At 47.4% G+C, this 22,490-nt stretch overlaps 4 protein-coding genes across 6 annotated transcripts; 1 reads left to right on the top strand and 3 right to left on the bottom strand.

Annotated features, from left to right (window-relative positions):
- Positions 1 to 114: 114 nt before the first annotated feature.
- LOC133161103 (bromodomain-containing protein 3-like) lies at positions 115 to 6,752 on the bottom strand. Of its 2 annotated transcripts, XM_061289338.1 has the most exons (12): positions 6,347 to 6,752; positions 5,156 to 5,444; positions 4,827 to 4,964; positions 4,573 to 4,717; positions 4,312 to 4,475; positions 3,535 to 4,038; positions 3,146 to 3,274; positions 2,486 to 2,734; positions 2,144 to 2,397; positions 1,671 to 1,990; positions 1,242 to 1,367; positions 115 to 1,167 (listed from the first exon to the last, which is right to left on the bottom strand). In XM_061289338.1, the coding sequence occupies exons 1-12, from the start codon at positions 6,370 to 6,372 to the stop codon at positions 1,031 to 1,033; spliced, it is 2,481 nt and encodes an 826-aa protein (XP_061145322.1). In that variant the 5' UTR covers positions 6,373 to 6,752; the 3' UTR covers positions 115 to 1,030. The 2 variants fall into 2 exon arrangements, with proteins under 2 accessions (XP_061145322.1, XP_061145323.1); XM_061289339.1 differs by lacking the exon at positions 6,347 to 6,752 and having other exon boundaries at positions 5,112 to 5,296.
- Positions 6,753 to 6,890: 138 nt separating this feature from the next.
- On the bottom strand, positions 6,891 to 10,910 carry tap1 (transporter 1, ATP-binding cassette, sub-family B (MDR/TAP)). The gene is made up of 13 exons (XM_061289347.1): positions 10,744 to 10,910; positions 10,124 to 10,458; positions 9,825 to 10,047; positions 9,633 to 9,747; positions 9,433 to 9,563; positions 8,970 to 9,175; positions 8,714 to 8,911; positions 8,503 to 8,631; positions 8,249 to 8,437; positions 8,011 to 8,184; positions 7,766 to 7,925; positions 7,515 to 7,651; positions 6,891 to 7,307 (listed from the first exon to the last, which is right to left on the bottom strand). The coding sequence occupies exons 2-13, from the start codon at positions 10,454 to 10,456 to the stop codon at positions 7,116 to 7,118; spliced, it is 2,187 nt and encodes a 728-aa protein (XP_061145331.1). The 5' UTR covers positions 10,457 to 10,458; positions 10,744 to 10,910; the 3' UTR covers positions 6,891 to 7,115.
- Positions 10,911 to 11,581: 671 nt separating this feature from the next.
- notchl (notch receptor, like) lies at positions 11,582 to 17,077 on the top strand. The gene is made up of 11 exons (XM_061289343.1): positions 11,582 to 11,839; positions 12,985 to 13,129; positions 13,206 to 13,538; positions 13,634 to 13,866; positions 13,935 to 14,277; positions 14,331 to 14,470; positions 14,548 to 14,609; positions 14,681 to 14,804; positions 15,614 to 15,711; positions 15,793 to 16,115; positions 16,308 to 17,077. The coding sequence occupies exons 1-11, from the start codon at positions 11,785 to 11,787 to the stop codon at positions 16,789 to 16,791; spliced, it is 2,340 nt and encodes a 779-aa protein (XP_061145327.1). The 5' UTR covers positions 11,582 to 11,784; the 3' UTR covers positions 16,792 to 17,077.
- On the bottom strand, positions 17,064 to 22,468 carry si:ch73-95l15.5 (uncharacterized). 2 transcript variants are annotated; one of them, XM_061289346.1, is made up of 12 exons: positions 22,098 to 22,468; positions 21,129 to 21,313; positions 20,619 to 21,059; positions 19,994 to 20,535; positions 19,734 to 19,871; positions 19,097 to 19,174; positions 18,693 to 18,809; positions 18,483 to 18,632; positions 18,248 to 18,415; positions 17,922 to 18,113; positions 17,657 to 17,848; positions 17,064 to 17,554 (listed from the first exon to the last, which is right to left on the bottom strand). In XM_061289346.1, exons 2-12 carry the CDS (start codon positions 21,298 to 21,300, stop codon positions 17,447 to 17,449), a joined length of 2,298 nt encoding a protein of 765 aa, XP_061145330.1. In that variant the 5' UTR covers positions 21,301 to 21,313; positions 22,098 to 22,468; the 3' UTR covers positions 17,064 to 17,446. The 2 variants fall into 2 exon arrangements, with proteins under 2 accessions (XP_061145330.1, XP_061145329.1); XM_061289345.1 differs by having other exon boundaries at positions 19,734 to 19,874.
- Positions 22,469 to 22,490: the final 22 nt, after the last annotated feature.

The following is a 22,490-nucleotide window of genomic DNA, read 5'->3' on the forward strand; positions in this document are numbered from 1 at the left end:
ATGCGTCATAGTGAGTCAATTCAAATATTAATGAAGTGCTGCCACCTACCGAAGAAAATGGCAACATATCCCTCTTGTGTTACTGGTAATGCCAACGTTCAGAAGAAAGAGAAGTTCCAACAGGTTTTTTTTTTAATAAACAAAGCAGTCAAATGAAGACAAAATGGTGAGCGCCAGAACAGAGCAAAGACGCTTGAAGTGAGCAAACAACAGTGACTAAGAGAAGTACTGTAATATAAGAACAACGGAGAAGGACCAACGGGAACTAAGGCAAGGGAACAGCAGGCCAGATGCAGTTGTGTGTGCAACAGCATAAACACTTATAAGAATACACAAGCATTACTTCCACAAATCAGCGAGGTGTTTGTTCACATTCTAAACGATGAACACATTTCCCATGCCGAACGTTGGGTTTGTTACAGTGAAGATGATTTATGAATGGAATGAAGTTGTGTGTCCGCTTTTCCGTTGTTTAACGGGTTGCAGCGATATCAAGAACAATTATGGAAAAATACGTCAACTTCCATTTTAAGCGTTTCATATGAGCATTTATTCGATGTTCTTGATGTCCAGGTAGGAATCATCAAGGATATGATTTAATGCTCAAACGACTTTCCATAGTTCCATGGACGTGTTGATGAAGAAGCCGGGCTCCATTATGGGGATGACAAGATTGTGAAGAAAGCATCAAGAGTGAACATTTTCAAATAAATAAATAGCTCCAAAGAAGACTTGCACTATACATTCTTCTCTGGGTGGTGGAAATAATCCTAAAATTCTTCTTTATAAAAGAAAGATACAATTTTGTACATGTATTTACAAATCAGAACAAGAACGAAAAAGACAGGAGGGAGAAAGCAAAAGGCCGTACGTGTTTTTGTTTCTCTTCCTCGCACATCCTTCAAGTCTAACATTCAAAAAGTGTTGGGGTTCGCTAGTCCGTTTTCAGGGAACGTCACTTCCTGGGCCAGCCCAAGTCCCTGAGTTACTTCTTCTTCAATTATTGTTTTCTATTTTAGCCGCAAAGATCTCAGCCGGAGTCTGACTCACTGGTGTCCGAGGACGACGACGACGAGGAGGAGGAGGAAGTGGACGAGTCCGAGCTGGAGCTGCTGCCGCTGAGGCGTGAGGGTTGTGTGTGGGCCTCGGTGGGGTTGGCCTTCTCCGCTAAAAAGAAAAAAAATCATTCACAATTATTTTAAAATCAAATACATGCCATCTTTAATGGATGAACCTCTGACCTTTGGGTTTTGCGGGCTTCTTGGCGGAGTTGAGCTGCCCGCTGACGTCCTGCAGTCTCCTCTCCAGCTCAAGACGCTTCTCCAAAGTCAGCTCCTCTTTGGACTTGAGCACGCCGCCTTTCTTTACTGCTGACGAGAGCATGGAAGCAAAAGATCAGCCGCCATCAGGGAAGCGGATGGCAAAAATAATCCGATTTTTCAACTCTTAATAGTTGACAGATTATTCCAGCGATTGATTTCAGGCCTTGTGTTCCGTCAGTGAATCTTGTGCAGTCACATGTGGTGTTAAAAATAAATATGCCAGGAACAGCACCAACCCAATCACGTTAGTCGTTTCCATCGTGACTCAAAGGAAGTAATTCAGGCTGGCAGTTTTTTTTTTTTTATAGCCAAGATTTAAAAAGACACATATGAAGTTATAAATCGTACCTAGGTCAGTGTAGGGCTTGCGCGGCTTCTTCCGCAGACACGTCATGACGTAGCGTTCCAGTTCCTTCAGCGTGGACGGCTTGAGTGTCTCAAAGTCGATCTCGATCTCCTCGGGGTTGGTGTCGCGCAGCGAGGGCTCCCGCGACTGGATGATGTGGACCACGCGGCCCAATTTCTCGCCCGGCAGCTTGTTGATGTCCAGGCTCAGCTGCCGCTTCTCGTCGTACGTCATGGGCACGATCTCGTCCTCTTCCTCAGAGTCGTAGTGCGGAAGCATGGCGGGCGTCAGAGGAGGGTAGAAGGACTTCTTGGTGCTGCTCCTGGAGGGAAGTTCGATTTGACGTTAAATCATGCTCGTAAGGGCGTGAAATTTCCCTCCATCCAAGCCTTACTTTTTTTTTTTTTTTAATACTCATAGCACAGTCGTAAAAATATAAATTGTTTTATTCCTGACATGTTTCTGTGGTACTAACTTGCTGCTCTTGCTGCTCTTCTTGGTCTGGCTCTTCTTAGTCTGCGATGTGCCGGCTCTCGACGTCTTGCTTTTGAGTATTTTAGTGGGCATGGTCCACTCTTCGGAGCCCGCTCGGCTCTTGGATCCACGCCCGCGCTTATCGGGCTTCCTGCGCTTTTTCTTCTCCTTCTTGTCCTTTTTCTCCCGCTTCTTCTTGGGCTTTACGATGGGGCCCTGGGAGAGCGCGGTCAGCTGCTCGTGCACGGCTCGAAGCTGCAAAAAAGTGATGAAATCAATTAAGAAATTCTTTTTTTTTTGTTCCTCCAACATCTAGATGATTAGAGTAATTGGTGGGCCTTACCTGCGTGCACACCTGGTCCTGCAGCTCAGCCAGCCGGTTAGCTCGCTCCTCCTCGCTGTCTGAGCTGGGGCTGCTCTCGCTTTCCTCCTCGCTCTCGCTGCTGGGCTCGCTCTCGGATGTGGACGAGGAAGACGATGAGGACGAGGAGGAGGAAGAGGAGGAGGACGTCGGGTGGCCGCTCAGGGACAAGGCGGCGTGGTCCAGCTGTGGATCGTCGGGCATTTTGGCAAAGCTGAATTCAAAGACGTCCTGCAAATGATGCAAGAGTCATGAATACGACGAACCGTGCGGCGGCTGTGATTACATTTGAAAGTCTGCCTAGCAACAAGTGATGCCACGCAAAGAGACTGTCCTCAACCACTATTTTGCTGCGGCTATAAAGAACGTAAAGACGTGAAATCCATTTGCTTTGGGTTTTTTTTTTACAAAAAGTGTTCCAGTGTTTGTGATGTCATGCACATACCCCAAAATAGATTTGTGGAGTGAAATAGATGCTCACTGACATGACGCCTCGCGTCACATACAGCGACAGTTTAAACAACTTTATTTTGCTTTGCTGAGGCCTTCGGACTTTCCACTGTATGCTGCGGGTACTCCCAAAGTAAGCCTTTCACAAGGGTGGGCGATTTGATGACTCGGGGGGGGAGCAGCAGGGCTCACCTGCAGCTTGCGGGCCATGCCCACCACGTCGTGGTCAGGCGGGTTGTACTTGTAGCAGTTGGAGAACATGAGGCGCACGTCTCCGGCAAACTGCTGCGCGTCGCGGTACTCGCGGCCGTCCATCTTCCTCTGCCGGCAGAGTTACACGAGCACGGAGTTCTCAGTGTTGCACAAACGCACCGGTGTTAGAACAGCACCCAACTTAAAAGGTTCGAGCCCGCTGAAGAAAATAATCAAGAGTTGTCAAATCCAGAAAGTAAAAAGCCCGCCATAGTTTGGCTTTAGCCACAAGGTGCGTCGAACTACAACATGGCATGCAAACAAAGTGAGTTTGACCGACGTGATACAGAGACAGTGCAAACAACAAGGAGGGGAGCGCTGCCTGTCACCTTGATGGTGCTGAGGTCCATGGGATACTTGATGATGTCGTGGTAGTCGTGCAGGCCGAGGTCTGCGGCGTCCACGGGTTTGTAGAAGGGCCAGGCGTAGGCGGCGTGCTTCTTGGACAGCATGTCCTTGAGCAGCCCGCTGCAGTAGCGCATGGCCGGGCTCAGCTTGCCTTTCCGCAAAGGCTGCGGTTGCACACAGTCGGGCAAGTCCTTCTTGGGCGGCTTGATGGGGCGCCCGCTGCCCACGCGCCGCCCCACCACCGACATCATGGGCTGGAGGAGGACGGGTCCGCCGGGGCTGTGGACCAGGCCCATGCCGGGCGGCGTCTCCAAGGTCATGCCGCCAATGCAGGAGATGGCGTTCATGGAGGGTTCGTGGACCTGTCCGCCGTGGCCTCCCTTGCCCAAGCCCACCAAGTGTCCGTGTCCCTCCGCTGAAATCCCCACCGTCAAGCCCATGGTGGACGGAGTGGTGGTGTCCGCCTTGCGCTTAACGCCCTTTTTCTAACCCAAAGAGACAACAAAACACCATTGAATGTCGCCATGGAAACCGCAAGAGAGCCCTCATCTTCTGAAGCAATGATTCCGTTGAAATGTAAATTTGGAAGTGTAAATCCAGCCGAAACGAGGAGCGTAAAGCCGGACCAATCACGCGAGACGTCATCGCAGTGAGCATCAAAACAAGTGAACTCTGCAACAACAACGTCATCATCACTAAACCCGTCTTCATGTTGTCATTGACCCCCCGTAAAAAAGTAAATACATTTGCAACCCTACCTTGGTGGTGGGCTGCGTGGGAGGCAGGCCCATGATGGTGGCCGGCGGTAGGCTCTTGGTCAGCACCGTATGCGGCGAACTGGCCAGCATGGACTCGCTTGTGTCCGAGGAGGACGGCGAGTAGGCTGATTGGGACACGGCTGGCACCTGCTGCGCCCGCATGGCTAACGGAAACACACACGGGGGAAGACACAGTTGGTCAGCACGGCGATGGCGGTGGCAGAGGAGCCACTCACCGTCACGGGTCGGGGAGACACTCACGACTCGTCTTGCGGCCGCGTCCCAGGCTGCTCTTCCTGCGGAAGGCGGGCGTGGGGAGCTCCACCTCCTCCTCAGGCATCTGCGCCACCTTCTGAAGGAAGATCTTCTCCAGGGATTGGGCCATCAGCACAATGTCATCGGTTGGCTACAACGGTGGCAGTTACAGGCCGGAATTACTTCATGCATTTCCTTAAAAACTCCTTTGGATTGTTTGACCGCTCATCCATCAGCACGGCGTGACCGCTGCGGCCTACCTTGTTGTAGATGTAGCAGTTGGTGAACATGGTGTTGAAGTCCTGGATGCACTCGCTGGCAGAGCGGTAGAAGTTGTTCTCCAGGCGCTTCTTGATGGTGCCCATGTCCATGGGTTGCTTGATTATCTTGTGGTAGTCCTGAGAGATTGTGTGGGGGGGGGGAAAACGAAACCTACATTACATTTTGCTTGAAAAGGACAGGCAGTAGCATTGCTGTCCTAAAAGAATTGCAACAATGAGGCCAATTCCTTGAGTCTTCGGCAAAAACAAAGGGAATGGCCTCACGGTTCCAATACGTTTGGAGGAGAGTCTACAATTGGGACTCTCACAGGCAAGTTGAGCCTGTGCGCGTCCACCGGCTCGTGAAAGGGCCACGCGAAGTGATGCTTCCAAAGGCACTTGAGCAGGGTCTTCTGGAGGTACTGCAGCTGGTTCGTGGCGCGGCCCTGTCGGGACGGATCCCTGACGGCAGGCTGCGGATGGGCGGGCGGGCCCGGCGGCGTGGTGTGCGGCAGCGACGGGCTCTCAAAGTCTTCGTAGAGCAGAGAGGGCTTGCGGATACGCTTGCCGGTGCTGCCGTGCGAGTCCATTGCGCCGCAAGACAGCCCCACCGCAGAGCTAAGGTGGAGAGGAGCAGACAGGTATGCACACGCATGGAATAGTCAGCTGGAGATGTGGCACGCACCAGAAAATGGCATGAACAGCACTTTAGGTTCATGCCACAGCAGAACAGTATTGGCGATTAGCAAAACCATTTCTGTTTTGTGTAATGGCTAACATTGCTACATGTGTATGCACAGAGGCTCTTAAACCCAAATTTTACTGTAATGTTTATTATTATAAATAATGATATGTCTATTCTTTTCCAACGGGAAAATAATATGGCTCATTTTAGTTGCGTTAAAGCAAATGTAATGAAACCGAATTGTGTCTGGGAGGTGTTCACGTGGTGTGTGGTCCCGCCCTCCAATCGTGTTTGTAAACATTGTCGGACAATGACAAGGACGAAATGATTATGGTTGAAAAAGCTTCATAAATTATATTTATTACCTACAATTTCGCGTTGCTTAAATAAACTCGGAAACTGCCAACTGCCAGTACACCCAAAAAGTATTTGGCATCACCAGCGAACGTCAACGACGAAGAAAATTTATATATAGACGCCTGACATGACATCTAAAATTGAAAACATTGAATCGGAAAGAAGAGGACCAATTCATAAAACGGGGGTTGTCCTCGTTTGCCGCGGCGGGGCGACGAATGAATGGGCGGCCACGCACTGTCAAACTGTGGAATAAGAGGAATATAAGCCTTCTAATGGCGGAGACGTCTTTGTATAATGTCGTCAGTTTAATTAGGAAAGCGGTCACCAAATGACACTGACAGCTAGCTAGCTAGCTTGCTAGCTGGAAAAAGCCATACCAAAACAGCTACTAACGGTAACTAAGCGCATTACTGTCACGCCAAGGCTGACATTTGAGATGAAAATATTAGGTAATACACAAAAAAATGCTTGTTACCTTTCGTGGGGAGAACTGAGGGCCATTTCTATCGGTTTGGATGTTTTAGCAGCTATCCATTTGGGCGGAAGAAAGAAAGAAACGGGGGAAGAAAAAGAGAAGAAGCTGCTTGTTAGCGGGCAGGGGCGGAACGACCCCTTGCAGCTTCTCCACGAAATGGCGCCCGACCACTTCCGCTTCAGCCTATATATATGTGTACGCACGGCGAGAACACCCACTTCCTGTCAGGTGGTTGGCCACGCTGTGCGTTGATTGGATCAACCTCGAGTCTGTTTACGTCACACAGCCGTGAATCTACATCACGGGACGTTAGCGTTAGCCACCGAGCTAACTCAGGAGGATCAGCTATAGTGTTTAAAACTGTCGCCCACCGTTATTCGACTAAAAGTGGCATTTATACAGTTTCTACTATGCGCGTTAGAGTGATAATGCGCTCACGGGCGAGCGTATAAAACGAAACGTTTGCGTTTTAGTTGCTAATCTTAGCAAACATTACCATTGAAATAGAACTGTGCAAAATCAAGTGATAAGGTGCCCAAGCCCATTTACACAATATTCATGCATTTAATAATAAATGGGACAGACATAACATCTAATCAAATATTTCATACGGCGAGAGAAATTCAATTCAATTAGAGAAGTCCAAGCAGTCTAGTGAATTAGAAACGACAGCGTTGCCCAGCAATTTATAGAATTTGAGTGAAAAGAATCTTCACGTAAACCAGAAGAAATGACAGGAAAAAAAGTGTCCCACTCCACATGGCATCCTTCATTGCACCTCATTCACAAGTTTAGCATAGTCCTCGCAATTCTCCAGCAGCTGGTGGTGGCGTCCCTCTGCCCTGACCACGCCGTCCTTTAAGAAGATGATGTGGTCGGCCTTCTCCACCACCCTCATCTTGGTGGAGATGAGTAGCACGGAGCGATTGTTGCAATTTTGTTTCAGCAAAGCCTGGTATACCTGTGGAGTACAAAATGACAAAGCCATGTGGAGATAGGAGTCGTTTTGGGGAGAAGAAAAATGACAATGATTACAAAACTGTATTTGAGGTCTGTCGACGATTCCCAAATCTGCATTTGATCTTTGTAAGCATTAAGGATACCGACCCAGATGTCCCTCATTGGTTGGCACGATAGATTTACGAAAAGGTTTGAATGCACAGCTTACCTGATGTTCATTTTCAGTGTCCAAGTCACTGGTGGCGTTGTCCAGTACCAAAATGGTGGGCTGTCGAATTAAGGCCCGCGCAATGGCAATACGTTGCTTTTGACCGCCAGATAGTTGTCCGCCTTTCTCACCAGCATCTACAACACAAGTATTTTCAAAGTTGGACATATTCCATGTATATTAACATATGGAATATTTTCTGGAAACTTTTCTCGAAATGTTCCACCCCTTTGCAAGCCCAGTGGCGGCACCTGTATCGTAGCCCTCGGACAGCCCCATGATGAAGTCGTGAGCGCTGGCCAATCGGGCCGCGCGGTACATGTCCTCGTCGCTGGCCTCCGGGCAGCCGTACTTGATGTTCTCCCGCACGGAACGGGCAAACAGGGCACAATCCTGGCTCACCACTGAAATCTGAGGGCCACGGTCCAATTATTCACTTTGACTATCTTTTGTCACAGACTCATAAGCTATGTCCCAAAAATTTGGTCCCACTCACCTTCTGGCGAAGATAAGCATCTTGGTAACTGTTCAGTGGCTTCCCGTCCAGAAGAATTTCTCCACCTTGGGGCTGATAAAACCTTTCAAGGAGCCTAACACAGGTGGACTTCCCAGCTGTGTTGAGTCCCGCCAGTGCCGTGATCTGGCCGGGTTTCATTTCCAGGGACAGGCCCTAGTCCGGAAAAAGCCACGTTAGCGGCGGCTAAAATGTCTCGATCTTTACGCCAGCAACAAACCTTGAGGATGTCAGTGTTTGACTTGCCCGAGTAGGCAAACGTAACATTTTTGAACTGGACGTGTCCCTTCAGGGACTCGGGGGCCAAGGTTCCATCCGGGGGTATTTGAGGTTTCCGATCCAAATACTCAAAGATCTTCTTAGATCCTCCCACGGCTTTCTTCACCTCAGGGTACGAATGCATTAAAGCCTGTGACACACGATTATTTATTATTTATATTGTACAGGTATACGATATTTAAATCGATGACTCACATCCACCACGGAACCGAACTGAAGTTCGTAGAGGATGAAGGAGACGAGTTCTCCGTTGCTGATTGTTCCCTGGGTCACCAATACGCCTCCGTAGTACATGACGCACACCTTCATGACGAGTGTGGTCAACTGGGAACACGCAATGGAAAGATTCAACTGAAAGACTGAATTAAAAAAAAAACGGTGTGCTGACGGTGTGGATGATCCTCACGCTGTTGGCCGAAGTTGTGCTGGCATATGTGGCTGCTTCTAACTTGTTGAGGGCATATATGTCCTCCAAGCAGCGGCTGTAGCGTTCCGTCTCACCGTCCTCGTTGGCGAAACTCTTCACCGTCGTAATGCAGGAAAAGGTTTCTGTAGCAACTTGATTCGCCTTAGCCAGAGACTCTTGGACCTTCACTGATATTTTCTACAAAAAATGTCAATGTTTTTTGGGGCAAGGACTAAAACCTTTTATGGTCAATTACCTGGTGGAACTGTGAGGCGAATTTTGGCACCAGCCATACGATGGGCAGCCCCATGAAGGTGAGCAGGGACATTTTCCCCGATTGCTTGATCATGAAGACGAACAAGAAGAGCACGCGGCCCGTGTACCACATAAGCAGGCTCAGTCTCTCGCTCAGTGCTTCGCTCATTGTGTTGGTGTCCGTCGTGATGCGCGACACCAGCTCACCTGTCGCAGGGCAAGTTGGATTCGTTCGAGGGCCATTATTAAAACTCAGTTCAAATATTCCATTGAAAATAATTGAAATGTCATTAATCTGTTAAATTTTGCCTAGCAAATGCTAATTACTGTTAGCCTGCCTATGGAAGTTTACATTATAGCATTAAGCTAGCTGGCTCTAGTTAGCCCCAAACAGAAAATTTGAATATTTTTCTGTTGAAAATACAATTTTTCACCCATCTCAAATGGAAACCCACAGAATCTACCTGTGGGGGTGGCATCAAAAAAGGCAATCTCCTGTTTGAGTACAGCCTGGAAGACATCTCCCTGTACCGCCGTGTGAATGTGACTCATGGTGGTGTTGTACACCAGGTCCCCAATGAACTCCAGTACGGCACTGGAACAAAGCAAGTGGAACATTTCTTCAAATGTTCATGCATAAATGGTATCACAAAAAAAAAATTACCCGGCAACAGTCATGATTGCTATAATTGTGACGGCCTCCGTGAAAGCGTCAGGATCCCCTTGGTTCTGGAGCCAGTCCGTCACTTGACCCGTGTACAGAGGGACCGCCATCTCGCCTGGAGACGCAAACATCTTCATGAGGTGTGTTGAAGACTCCAAAATGTCTATGTGAGCTTGAATGATAAGAACTTACAAAAGCAGGAGATCCCCACCAAAAGTAGCATGACTACAAAGCGACCAAAGTGAGGCCACATGAACCCCATCAGAGACGAGGAAGTGTCCTTTGTGGACTCTTGTTTGCTGCTCCTCCGACTCCACCCAGATGACACGGCGAGAAACAAAGACTGCAGCAAAGATTGGACGTACTGACTCCAGTAGATCCACGCCGTCGCCGTCACCAGGTAACCCTGAAACACCTGCACAATCCGAACTTTTAATTCATGGCCCTCAACGGAATAGAAGCTTCAAGATGTGTGGCTGATAATTTCTCACCCTTTCCCATGAGTGCCACGCCCACATCTCCTCCTCGACGCTCCAGCCGAGAACATGGAGAAGAGTCACGTACGTCGGGAAGTGCAAGCACAGGACCAGGATGCTCTGGATGGCCCCGAAGCCTCTGGAGCATGAGGGAACGCTGGCAGGGAGCAACAGCAGGAGAAGCAGGATGGCCCTGGTTAACTCTCCTCCCCATAGGACGACGAATGGAGGACAAGGGAAGATGGGGAAGAATTGCGGCGAGAGCTGCAGGGAACGCAGGACGCTCACAATGGACACGTCCACGCACGCTAAAAGCAGCAGGAACAACAAGGCGCTCACTTTGAACATGTCTGCAAACACAAGAAATCATCATAAGTTATATATCTTTTTTTTATTTAGGTTTATATCATATAGTTGAGTGAGGTCGTTGTTTTCAAAGGTCGAGCTTTTTACTTTCACTTTCACCACCAAGACTTAGTGTTAACAAAGTTCTGACTTTAAAATTTGACCTCCATCTTAACCTAAATCAAAACTTTAATAACAGTCACACACGAATAGCTCGTATTGAAATTTCATTGGAATACCCGTAAAGACAAAAATAAATAAATCTTGCCGTCACGTGGTGCTGTACTTACTTGTATGTCAAATATCAACGACGCCGATGAGAAAAAGTATCATTCGAAGGGTTACGATTGTGTTTGGAATATATATATTTACATTTGAAAAATGACCAAGCATTCTCAAGCCACCGACTGACTGTTCTTGGTCTTGTTCCGTCAAAATGAAAGTGAAAGTTTGGAAGGACTATTTTGACAAGACATGCGGAAGTTTGCGCTTTTTACGGCAACTCCACTTGGACAAACTACGTGGTATCAAAAACTACTTTTATACTTTTATTTAAATGGCCTTCAAATTTCTGTATCATACTGAAAGTACCCTCGCTTGTTCTCTGTCAAAAATGCCCAGATTTGTTATTTTCAAAATTGTTTTTGTGTTTTAAATTAACCTCCAATAAAATGCTATGCAGATACAATTAAACTAATAAAAGAAAGACTAGCTAGCTAAGATTTTTTACAATAGTTTTAGTGTACAGTTGTGTGTCTGTTTGACATTTAAACTTTTACTCGAAACTAGGTCATAGAAAAACATGCTATTGGAGTATTGACTATCTCAATATAGATGTTATTGTTATTTTAAACATGAACCAGAAATATATACTATATATCCATACGTCCATTTGAAAGTATTTATGCATCACACATCTTTGTGATATTCATATTGTGAGTGCCATAGTTGGAATGATGATGATTTTTTTTTTCTCTCGACCTATCGTGCAGTCCCACTGAAAATGTTATGTATACATTTGATAGTGTTATAAATAATGAGGAATAATAATGTCAAATAATGAGGAAAAAAAAACAGTGGAGGAAACAAAAAGCCTGAGCATTTGATATTGTGAGTCACAGACGCTCTATTCTTCTGCACACAGTGGCAGGAAGTCGTCCAGATATCCGCAAGGGCCTCCGGGAAACAAAAAAAGATCTGGTGGACAAAGTGGGGCGAGTGGTGCTTTGAGAAGGTGCTGCTGCTGTTACAGTCCACATGAGCTATTCGAAGTATAACGCTGGATTGGTAAAAAAGTTGAAAGTGGTCGTCAGCAGCTGGATGTGTTGAAAATGATGCGGACTATGAAGATTTTAATTCTCCTGGGACTCAGCTGCACAAGACAAGGTCAGGAAATTCATGTTTTTTATATCGTGTTATGCACTACCATGGGGCAGGAGTTTAACATTTTGGAAAATGTAATTCAGTTGTGTGGGGAAAGCTCTGATTTCAGATGGCCACTAGATCAATGGATGCATAAATGAACAGATGAATGGATGAATGCTCACTGGGGCTGAATAATAATTTGAATTCAAATCGACACCACAATATGCAGTATACCACAATTTCAAAATTGCAAAGAAAAGTGCATTTTGATCTGTTGCGCTACTTTATTTTATTTTATTTTATTTTATTTTATTTTATTTTATTTTATTTTATTTTATTTTATTTTATTTTATTTTATTTTATTTTATTTTATTTTATTTTATTTTATTTTATTTTATTTTATTTTATTTTATTTTATTTTATTTTATTTTATTTATTCTGTTGCGCAACTTTATTTTGTTTTATTTTATCTATTTATTTAGTTAGTTAGTTAGTCAGTCAGTCAGTCAGTCAGTCAGTCAGTCAGTCAGTCAGTCAGTCAGTCAGTCAGTCAGTCAGTCAGTTAGTTAGTCAGTCAGTCAGTCAGTGGGTTAGTTAGTTAGTTAGTCAGTCAGTCAGTCAGTCAGTCAGTCAGTCAGTTAGTTAGTTAGTTAGTTAGTTAGTTAGTTAGTTAGTTAGTGAAATGTCTGGAATGTGTGAAATAATTGATTAGACAGTGGAACACATTTGATTGTTTCATTTGGATCATTGGTGTATTTTCAACTTCACTCTTCACCAATGACGTTGCGTGTTTGTAGCGCCACGCCACGCCCACCTGCCAAGCCCCATTGTCCCTCTCCATCACGCAGCCGGTTGCCATAGCAACCAATTCTGACCTTTATCCAGCGCCGACTCCTTTTCCCGTTTGCCATTGGCTTCTACTGGAAACTTCCTGTTGATGTCGGGTCCCGCCGGCCTGACTTCCTGTTCCCATTTAACACGCCAAGATCAGGAAGCACTCGTTACGTCTCGAGTTGAATTCGTGCTGGAAAACAATGAGAGACGTTATTTGTGTCACCCGCGCAGATGGTGCGATTACAAAAGGAAAAGCAAACCAAGCTGATCTTACCATTTTGTTTTAGAATTAAATCAACTTGAATTAAGTCCTATTTGTTGTGTGTCCACAGTGTTGTCCAACGACCCATGGGGGCAATGTCCTGCTAGCAGAAAGTGCAAAGACAAATTTAATGATCGGTCATGTGACAGGGAGTGCATAAAGCCGGAATGTCTCCTGGACGGAATGGATTGCCTCAAGGACAAAGGACACTGCCAGTGAGACCATTTGATTCAAACATTTTTCAATTGATTGGCAAAAAAGTGCCTCTTAATTTTTTTTTTCCCTTTTTAGTCCAGGCCACATTCCGTATTGCCGCAACCACTACGCCAATTCCCAGTGCGACAAGGGCTGCGACAACGCCGCCTGCGGGTGGGACGGCGGCGACTGCTCGGCTCACCAGAGCCCCCTATGGGCCAAGGGCACCTTGGTGGTCCACGCTGCCATCCCCCACAAAGGCGGGGTCCCCACCAATACGTCACTCCTGTGGGCGCTCAGCGTCCTGCTGCGGACCCCCACGACGCTGAGGGGCTCGGCGCCACTGGCCGTCGACAGGAATTTGTTCGACTTCGACCCCCAGCAGCTTGTTGACCTGTTGGCTGAAACGTCAGCAGGCGATGCCAATGGGTGAGCGGTCCATGAACATTTTTCATTTGAGTCGGAATTGTGAGGAAAACCAGTGGGGCCAGTACACAGCCCTGGGGTTCTCCATTGTGTTCCAGCTCCCTGTTTTTTCTCCAAGTGGACAACCGTCCATGTTCCCGTCAGCCCTCAACGTGTTTCCCTCATGCCACTGAGGCAGCTAGCTTCTTGAGGGCAATCACGTCGCGGAGGATCTTTGCGTCTTCGGCCTTACCGGAGATGAAGACCGTCGTTGCCGTTCGAGGTGTCCAGGATGAAATCGGGAGCCGGGACGAACAGGAAGGGGAGTGGACCAGAAAACAGGATGTCAAAGGTAGCATCAACACATTGAGAATTTAGTTGGAAGTGAACCTCTCTGAATTTCTCCATTTTCTCCACAAGAGCCGACACCCACGTGGCTGTGGGCTGTCGTCGCCATAGCAATAAGTCTCCTCCTGACTCTGGCCTTGGTGGTCTTCCTGGTGGTAAGGAGGATGAGGCAGCAGAGGCGGCAAAGAGAAGGGAGCAGTCACGGAGCAGGAGGCCAGCAGGTGAACCACCGCTCCACCAGCACGGATGGAAAACCCAAAACCTGGACGGCAACGGCCACCCAGCAGGAGGCCAGGGGGAGGCCGGCCCGGGAGAAAGACAAAGACAAGTTGGCCCTCAGGAAGAAGAAGAAAGCCAAGGAGGCTGAGAAGAAAAGGAGGAGGGAACCCGTGGGAGAAGATGCCATGAGGATGAGGTGAGTTTCCAGGGAGTTTTAAGTCTTCTTGTAGCTGATCGTTTCTTCTTCAGGCCTCTTAAAAGGGAGCAGGACATTGCCAGCGACACGGACTTCACGCAGAGTTCCTTGGAGGACGTGAGGACCGTTGGACGGCAGGAGGACGTCAAGCATTACAGAGGGGGAGGATCACAGCCTCGTAGAGCGCCTCCAGGTGAGACCACGACCAAACATCAGCCATACAGAAGTTGTAATAATTGCTGACACAGCACTTTTTACATTTCCATTTAGCTTCCACTCACGGCTGGCACCGGAACGCCACGCCTCCGCCTCTGCTCAGTCCCCCTCAACAGGTTTGCGTTTATACGTTTATGATATTAAATTTGTTTTTATCATATATATAATGTCATTATGCTGTGGTCAGTCTGCAGAATGGTGCGGCCCGGATGGCTCCGTGGTCCTGATCCGTGCGGTGCGTAGTGGATTGGACCGAGTAGTTCTGGAGCTACTCAGAGCTGGAGTGTCTGTGAATAACACGGATCATACTGGTGAGATACTCGAGATTCACGATCATCGTCAATACGCTTGATTGATGGAAGTACAGTAATTCTATCACATGGCTGATAACGAAGATGACATTTTGCCAAATTCTGACAATTTAAAAAAAATCTATACATTTTATATTTTTATGTATAAAATCTAAAAAAATATACATATGTTTTTTAGATTTTATATCCAATTAAATCAAACCTAAAAAAAAATATATATATATATATATATATTAAAATTATATATATATATATATATATATATATTTTTTTTTTTTATAAAAAATATATATATATATATATATATTAAAATTATATATATATATATATATATATATTTTTTTTTTTTTTAGATTTTTTTTTATTTAAAAAAATATATACATCTATTTTTTTTTAGTTAGTACTTGGTGTAAAAGGTTCGAGGCCCACCGACATTTACTTTTCAGATCGAATCAAATTTTGAGTAATAATCTTCAAATGTAACAAAAAGCTTGACCTTGGAGAAAAGCAGCATGCGGCGACTGTTCCTTGAGAAGACGGAGTAACTTACCTCCTTCTTCCTTCCATGTCTTCTTCCCCTCTCTTTCTCCTCCAGCCCCTCTGTTGCCTTGCTCTGACTCGGAACAAAGTTAATCAAGAAGCATTAACTTTGTTTCCTGACATCGTCTTCCTCCTCTTGTCTCTTTCATCTGCGCCCATGTCCAAACACATCCCTCCATTCTGGCTTTTGACTCTGTTGTGTAAAGATTGTTTCATAGGCTGACTTACTCACTCCCTTCTTCCATCCCCACACTCATGACCTCTCCCAGGGAGGTCGGCCCTGCACTGGGCGTGCTCGGTGAACCATCTTTCCTTGACCAGGACGCTAATTCGCTATGGTGCTGCTGTGGACCTGCAAGATAATAAGGTACAGTTTGTGGAAGAGCAAATTTTAAATCAAATAAGGGAAGATCGGCGCTAAAAAAAAAATTCGTTATTTCACCACCAGGGTGAGACCCCACTTTTCCTTTCGGCCTTCTACGGCTGTTACGACACCGCCAGGCTTCTTCTCCTCCACGGTGCCAACTTGGACCTCCATGACCGCAGGGGGCGCCGCCCTGTAGATGTGGCCAGGGAAGGCTTGCACCATCAAGTCCTGGAGCTCCTACTGGCGCACCAGATCCAGAGGGGGCCCACCACTGTGGACACATCCGGTGACATGCTGTGGGAAGAACGGGCGCTTATGTACTCGCCGTGGGTTGGGACGCAAGGACGGAGTGCGTCCTTCTCTGGGATTGTGGCGCATCGGGACATGACACCACCACCGCAGAAGTAAGTGTTAGACAGTTGTGAGTGGGTGATAAGAACCTGCTAAAGAACTCCAATCCATTATCTTTTACTTGCTACGACTGAATTGAAAACAATAGTGTGCTTAAGATTGAACCTTGCGGAACTCCTTTAATGTTTTATGAACCAATTGTTGGCATAATTTGATAATATTCTACTCAAATGATGTCTTGGCAGTAACTGGTCGATGGGCGGCGTCCAATACCCATCGCCTCAAAACTGGCGACCGCAGCTCAACCAATCAGCGACCGCTCTGGTACCCCCCAGAATCATGGGCCGGTCTCCTAGGCCCATAAGCACCTTGCAGGAGGTCACGTCGGAGGATGAGGATCGAGATAGGCGGCAGGAGCACCCCAGGGCGGTGACCCCTCACTTCCTATCGCCGCAGCCGGCTCCCCGGCAGCGTTCCTTCTCGTGTACCCAGCATGCATTGCAGCGCCGTTCCAGCTCCCACCAGATGGAACCCAATTACGTGATTGTGACCGAACGGACAGCCAACGAGCACATAGAACGAGTCATCGTGTCCCCTCCGCCAGAACCCGTGAACGGCGGAGGCAACGACAATGGCGGCAGAGTGGAGCAAGGTAATGTTAGCGCCCCAGGTTCAGAGCCCAAATCTCGGGGTGAGAGGTCAAATGATGCCACACAGACGGCCTTGTAGAAAGGCGTAAGTTGCCCCGTTGAACAATATAATAGAGTCAAGCCTCATTCATCACAATGGATACATCCAAAGGGACATACGGTGGCCGGAAAGAGACAAATTATGGATATATAAATTTATCTTAATTACGTTATAATCCATTATGCATCTGTTGGTTATTATATTAAATGCAGTATATTTGTATAAAATGATTTTTTTGTGTGTTTGGGTAATTGTCCATTTTAATGTTGGCGTCATAGTGAGAAAGATTTAATCTCCAAAACACATTAAAATCATTTGAATCAGAGTGTTTAATTCTCTTGAGCAAAAAAAGATAAAACTACTTTTTCTTGCCAGACATTCCATTCATACAAATGATATTGAAAAAAAGTGCCCAGAAACCTGACAATTATAAAAGCCAAGTACCCAATTAGATCATTTTGGTCCATAACTCCAGACAAAAAAAAAAAAAAGCTGACTTGACACACAGCCACTCATAGAAAGTTGTGGTGGAAATTAAATAACAGTGATTTGCTCAATTTTCAAACATCTCCATATTGGCTGAGACATGTAACTACAACACCCAAACTGGCAGGTCAAAGTGCAAACCTGTGGAGATAAATAGACCTAAATACACACCACGACAAGTAGTACCACTCTTAAAAGTGCAACATCTTCACAGCGCGTGTTTGACGGCCGACATGCACTCGTCTCGTTTCTTCTGCAAGTTGCGCTGAAGCTCTTCCACCTGACGGTCGCGTTCCTCGGCGTCCTGCAGAATTTGCTACGGAGGAGAGAAAGTTCTGGTTTTAAAAACAGGTGCTAGCTTAATGCTAACACATAATGGGAAACCCCTTAGATGGGCTAACGAATAGCATCTATGTACCTGTATGAGTCGGTCCCTCTTCTCCAGACTGTCTCTCAGTTTCCTCTCGGCCCTCTCTCCGTCCTCTTGCTGGTTGTGCCGCATCCTCTCGGCCTCCTTCCTGCGCAGCTCTTCGTTCCGCAGCGCCCGCCTGGCGTCCGTCAACCGGGTGGTCAGAGACGACGTCGTCCGGTCGTAGCTCTCGTGCTGACTCTGTTCATCGTGTTCCGATTAAAACCGACACGAACGGAACCGTCGTTTCCTTAAGGACGCGGTGTCCCCGTACCTGAACGACGTTCTGGTACTCCTGCAGGGCGGCGGTGAGTTTGGTGACCTCCTCGCACAAGGTGGCGCTCTGCGTCTCTCGTTCTTCCAACATGGCCGCCAGGCGGCTCTGCTTGTCTCGTAACTGGGAGGCCAGGGATGCCTCGGCCCCGCCTCCCTCCAAGCCGTGGCAGATTACGGAGTCTGAGAGAGCCTGGTGGAATAGAAATGGTCACCATGGTAACGACCCTTAATGATGACCCAATCTTAACGAAAGCTTTTGATTTGATGAAATAAATGTGAAATAATTGACATGAAAAGTCGTTTTTTTTTTTTCTCAATCCGTACCTGCACATCTTTCATGCAGCTCTCCAGCTCCACCTTGAGGACTCCGACCAATTCGTCCTTCTCGTTCATGGTGGCAGCCAGAGCTTGCTCCCTCTGCCTCCACACCTCCCTCTCCGTCTCCAACTCCTGCAGGAAGCGCTGTTTCTCACTCAAGGCCAGACGCAGATCCTGGAAGGACAACGTACATGAACGGAGCTCGACAAATGTCTACTCGATGTTCTAAGGACGATCTTACGTCGATGACGTCCTGGTTGCGCTGCAGCACCGTGTTGAGGGTGTCCAGGTCTTTCTCGCGGTCTCCTGCCGCCTTTCTTAAGGAAGCCAGCTCTTCCTCAAGACGCTTTTCTTTCTCAACCAACTCACGGATCAAACTCTCCCTGGCAACCTTGAATTCAATTCCATTCAATTTAATAATGTTCAACGTTCATCCATCAGGTTGACTCACCTTGTTGTCATTCACGATATCTTTCAGGTTCTCGCCGAGTTTGTCGAAAATCTCGTCTGCTAGCTGGCTTCTTCCGCCGCCTTCCACGCACACTCTTCTGATCACACTCATGCACTCCTGATGATGACAACAACACACGCACACACACACAAGCACACGCATGCAAAAGGCAAAATGAGGAACGTCATAAACAAATCAGGTTGTCTACTTCCTGGGGGCATCTACAGCTGTCAGTCATGTTGTGGATTTAATGAGACTATAAAAAAAATATTCAGAATTGTGTTTTTATATCAGCTAGCTTAATGCTAACACAAGAATGCAGGAAGAGTCTGTCTGGCACACAGACAAACAACATTCCAGGGAGCTTAACGTCTGTCCGTCTGTCCGTCCTCATCACGTCTCACCTGGATGAACCGATCCCGACTGTGCAGGGAGCGAGCGAGGTCGGGCAGCAGGGCGGCGCCGTCTTTATCACGCACAAGCTAAAGAAGAAAAATGTCGTTGACGAGGTTAGACAACGAGCAGTCTGAATTTGAAGACGTTAATAAAGTTTTTTTATGAGGGGTTTAAATACCACAACGTCTCATGATGTGATCTCTGCGTGATACTACTTTGACTTTTGGCATCTTTTTAAATGCAAACTAAAACAAATTCATGGAGTTGCAAAAGCTCATGCAAAGCACGGCCATTAGCTAGCTTGTTGAAACTTGTTTGTGCCCTTTGACACACGTTCCTTACATTCTTTTTTTTTTTTTATCTGACACTCACTGATATGTTTCTTTTGTCCCTGTAATAATCAGCCAAGGGCAAACTCCACTGGTCTGCCAAGATTCCACTCAGCGTGTGTGTGTGTGTGCGTCAACAATAAACGAACAGGGCGGCTGCTGAGTGTTGTATAATAACTTGCCATTCAAACGGGCACACCTGCCCAGTCTAAAAATGTCGGTGTGCCTAATGAAGTGTCCGCCCAAGTGTACATTTGCTCCATGGCGCTCGAACTTGAAATGAAGTTCAGCTTTCAACCCAAACTCGAATGCTTACATGTGTCCAGTCCTTGATCTCGTCATCCTGGTCTGTTCCGGGTTCCAGTCGTGCCTCAAGGGTCCTGACCCGGGTCTCGGCTTGGTCGAGCTGGCCACGCAGATGCCTGATCACTTGGTGGAGCCTGCGTGAGGCGCTCTGCTTGAACAAATAATTTGGGATTTGAACAGACGGGCCGATTGAGAAGCTACGCGACTAGCACACAGCACCTCCCGGATGTAACAAGGCGTGTCAATATTTAGCAAGTTGAGCTGACCCACCTGCTGATGCAGCGGCATGAACTCATCCATCTCCATCAGAACATCATCGTCTTCCTCTTCTTCTCCGTTGTGGTGATTGCCGTTCTCCCCAAAGCTCAGGGTCTTCTTCACCACAGGGGATGTCATCTCACTAGAACTTCTCCTCTTGCTCCTCCCAGACAGGACGGGAATCCTGCTCCCGGCCGGCGAGCGGACCGGCCTCCCTCCCAAACGTCGGAGTTCCCTGAGGACCGACGACAAAGTGGCCAACACGTCGCCGGGTGTGTCCAAGGGGTCGCAGCCGTCCAGGGAGTCCAGTGACTGGACGGATCGGGTCCTCAGGGAGAAAGTGGACGCCGCCAGTGAGGTGGGACTGGAGCAGGTGGATGGGATTCTGTGCCAGTGGAGAGGCATGCTTTGGGATTTGTCCCGGGACAGAGCCAGAGGAGAGAAGGCCTGGTACGGCATTCGGCGAGGAACGCCGCACACAGACTCGTAATCTGAGTCGGACACACGCAAAGAGTCGCAGCCTTCGCAGTTTTGACCTTTTCGGCACCGTTTACCTGCAGGGCACACAAATAGATCTCAAGATTGGGTCAAGGGTCACTGAGTTAGTTACTAGGGTTCGTTCCGGGTCTTGCGTTACCTGTTCGTATAAAGTAAGGACACGTGTCCCACTTCTCTGACCAGCACTCATACTCGGCCAGAGCCATGTTGTCCTTCAGTATGTCCCGGTAGTCCTCCTTGTCTTCCTCTCCGCCCGCCTCCTCGTCCTGCTCCCGAGGGTGTCTTTGGACGTAGTTGCTCCGCACCCAACGCCGGACGTTGTCTCGCTCCTGAGTCAACTTGTTGAGCCTCTCCGAGGAGAGCGCCCTCACCCTGTTGATGACCGTATCGAATCTGAAGACGCGTTCCAGGACGCCGGTGCATTTGCCGCACACGAACTCCCCGAGGACGCCGCCGCGGTGAACGGGACGGCCCAGGATGTGCGTCAGAACCGACAGGAGGTCCAACGATTTAGAGGGAGAGCTGAGGGACAGCTGGGACTTGGACAGGGAAGATGATGAGACCAGGGAGGACATGCTGCCTGTGGATGACGAGCAAGTTGAAGTCAACATTAGGACTTCGAATGAGTGTTTCAAGAGGAAAAACTCACCCCAGGGGCTGCATGGTGAAGAACCGGACAGGCTTCCTCCTCTCAAGGAACTTGTGGGGGTCTGAGGCTGACTACATTTCTTGTGCTGGCCCCCAAACAGCCAACGCCTTTGGTTGCCTTGAAGAACTCCTCCGCATATTACGCACAAGTCATTTGGACCACGGGATGACATCTTGGCAGGCACTCTAAATACACAAAATATAAATAATGAGCGCCTTGAATTAATGGAGTCACAATTAAATTATTCCAGTAGTGGCTTTCAATGAGTCAGTGGAATTAGCTCATTTGCCGACTCAAGAAAGCAAGCTCACTGGAAATGTCACACAGACTCTCACTATTTGGTTCACTGGATAAAGTTTTCCGACTCAGCCATTTGGTTCTGCTTAACCAAACAGTGACTCAAAATACTGTTTACACTGTTCGAATCCTCTGAAAATGTAACAAGTTTACCAAGACTAGACAAGTCGAAGGGCGGAAGTGATTAGCTTTTCAAAATAAAAACAGGAAATGACATCACCGCGGAGGTCTTCCATTGATTTCAGTTATCATTCTTGATCATTTGATCGATTTATTGGTAAAGATTGACAAAACACTGGATTGCTAGTTTAGAGTCACGAGTTGATACGTCGACTTTTGGCCACGCCGACAGTCCATGAAGTGTCCGCCAAATCAACTTTTCCCTTGAGCGCGCGGCGCAAACTTCGTCGCCTGGGCACTTTCACTTTAACAATCACTTCTACCGCTATGAACGTCTTTTCTTTCGCCTTCCAGTCCAAATATAATCGCAAATTAAAACCAACTATAACGATCTAACAAACTTTGACAGAAAACAGCTGTCAGATCACAGTGTCGTCTATCTGCTTCTTCCGAGGGTACCTGAAAGCAACCGAACGCTTGAGAAAATAGAGCCACGTCGTTCGTTACCTTGACAAGGCAACAAGTGTTTATATTCCAAAAACAAAGTTTTACCTTTAAACCTGACTTTTCCTCCGGTTTGACGGAGAAACGTCCGAGTCTTTACACTGTGAGACAGACGAAGAGCAGCCACAAAAGTTGCAGGCTCTCGTTGGAGAGAAAAAAAAATCTCCACCACTGCTGAGTGAAGTGAAGCTGCTCTTCTCGACTCACAGCGCCGCGGAGGAAGAGAGGTGGTAGGTGTCACCTTGTGGTTACGTCATCAAGTCTACCTGTAGGGCGGCTGGTGCCAGTAAAAACAGTACAGCACAGTAGAATTCTTAATTTACGTTCAATATTTTACGTCATTCAAACCCGAATTTAAGAAGGTCGTAAATCTACGCTCAACCCTCCAAATTAAATGAAAATAAAAGCTCAAAGGCCTAGGGACCGGATGTGACGTCACCG

The sequence above is a fragment of the Syngnathus typhle genome, linkage group LG10, assembly GCF_033458585.1.
Source record: "Syngnathus typhle isolate RoL2023-S1 ecotype Sweden linkage group LG10, RoL_Styp_1.0, whole genome shotgun sequence".
NCBI lineage: Eukaryota > Metazoa > Chordata > Actinopteri > Syngnathiformes > Syngnathidae > Syngnathus > Syngnathus typhle.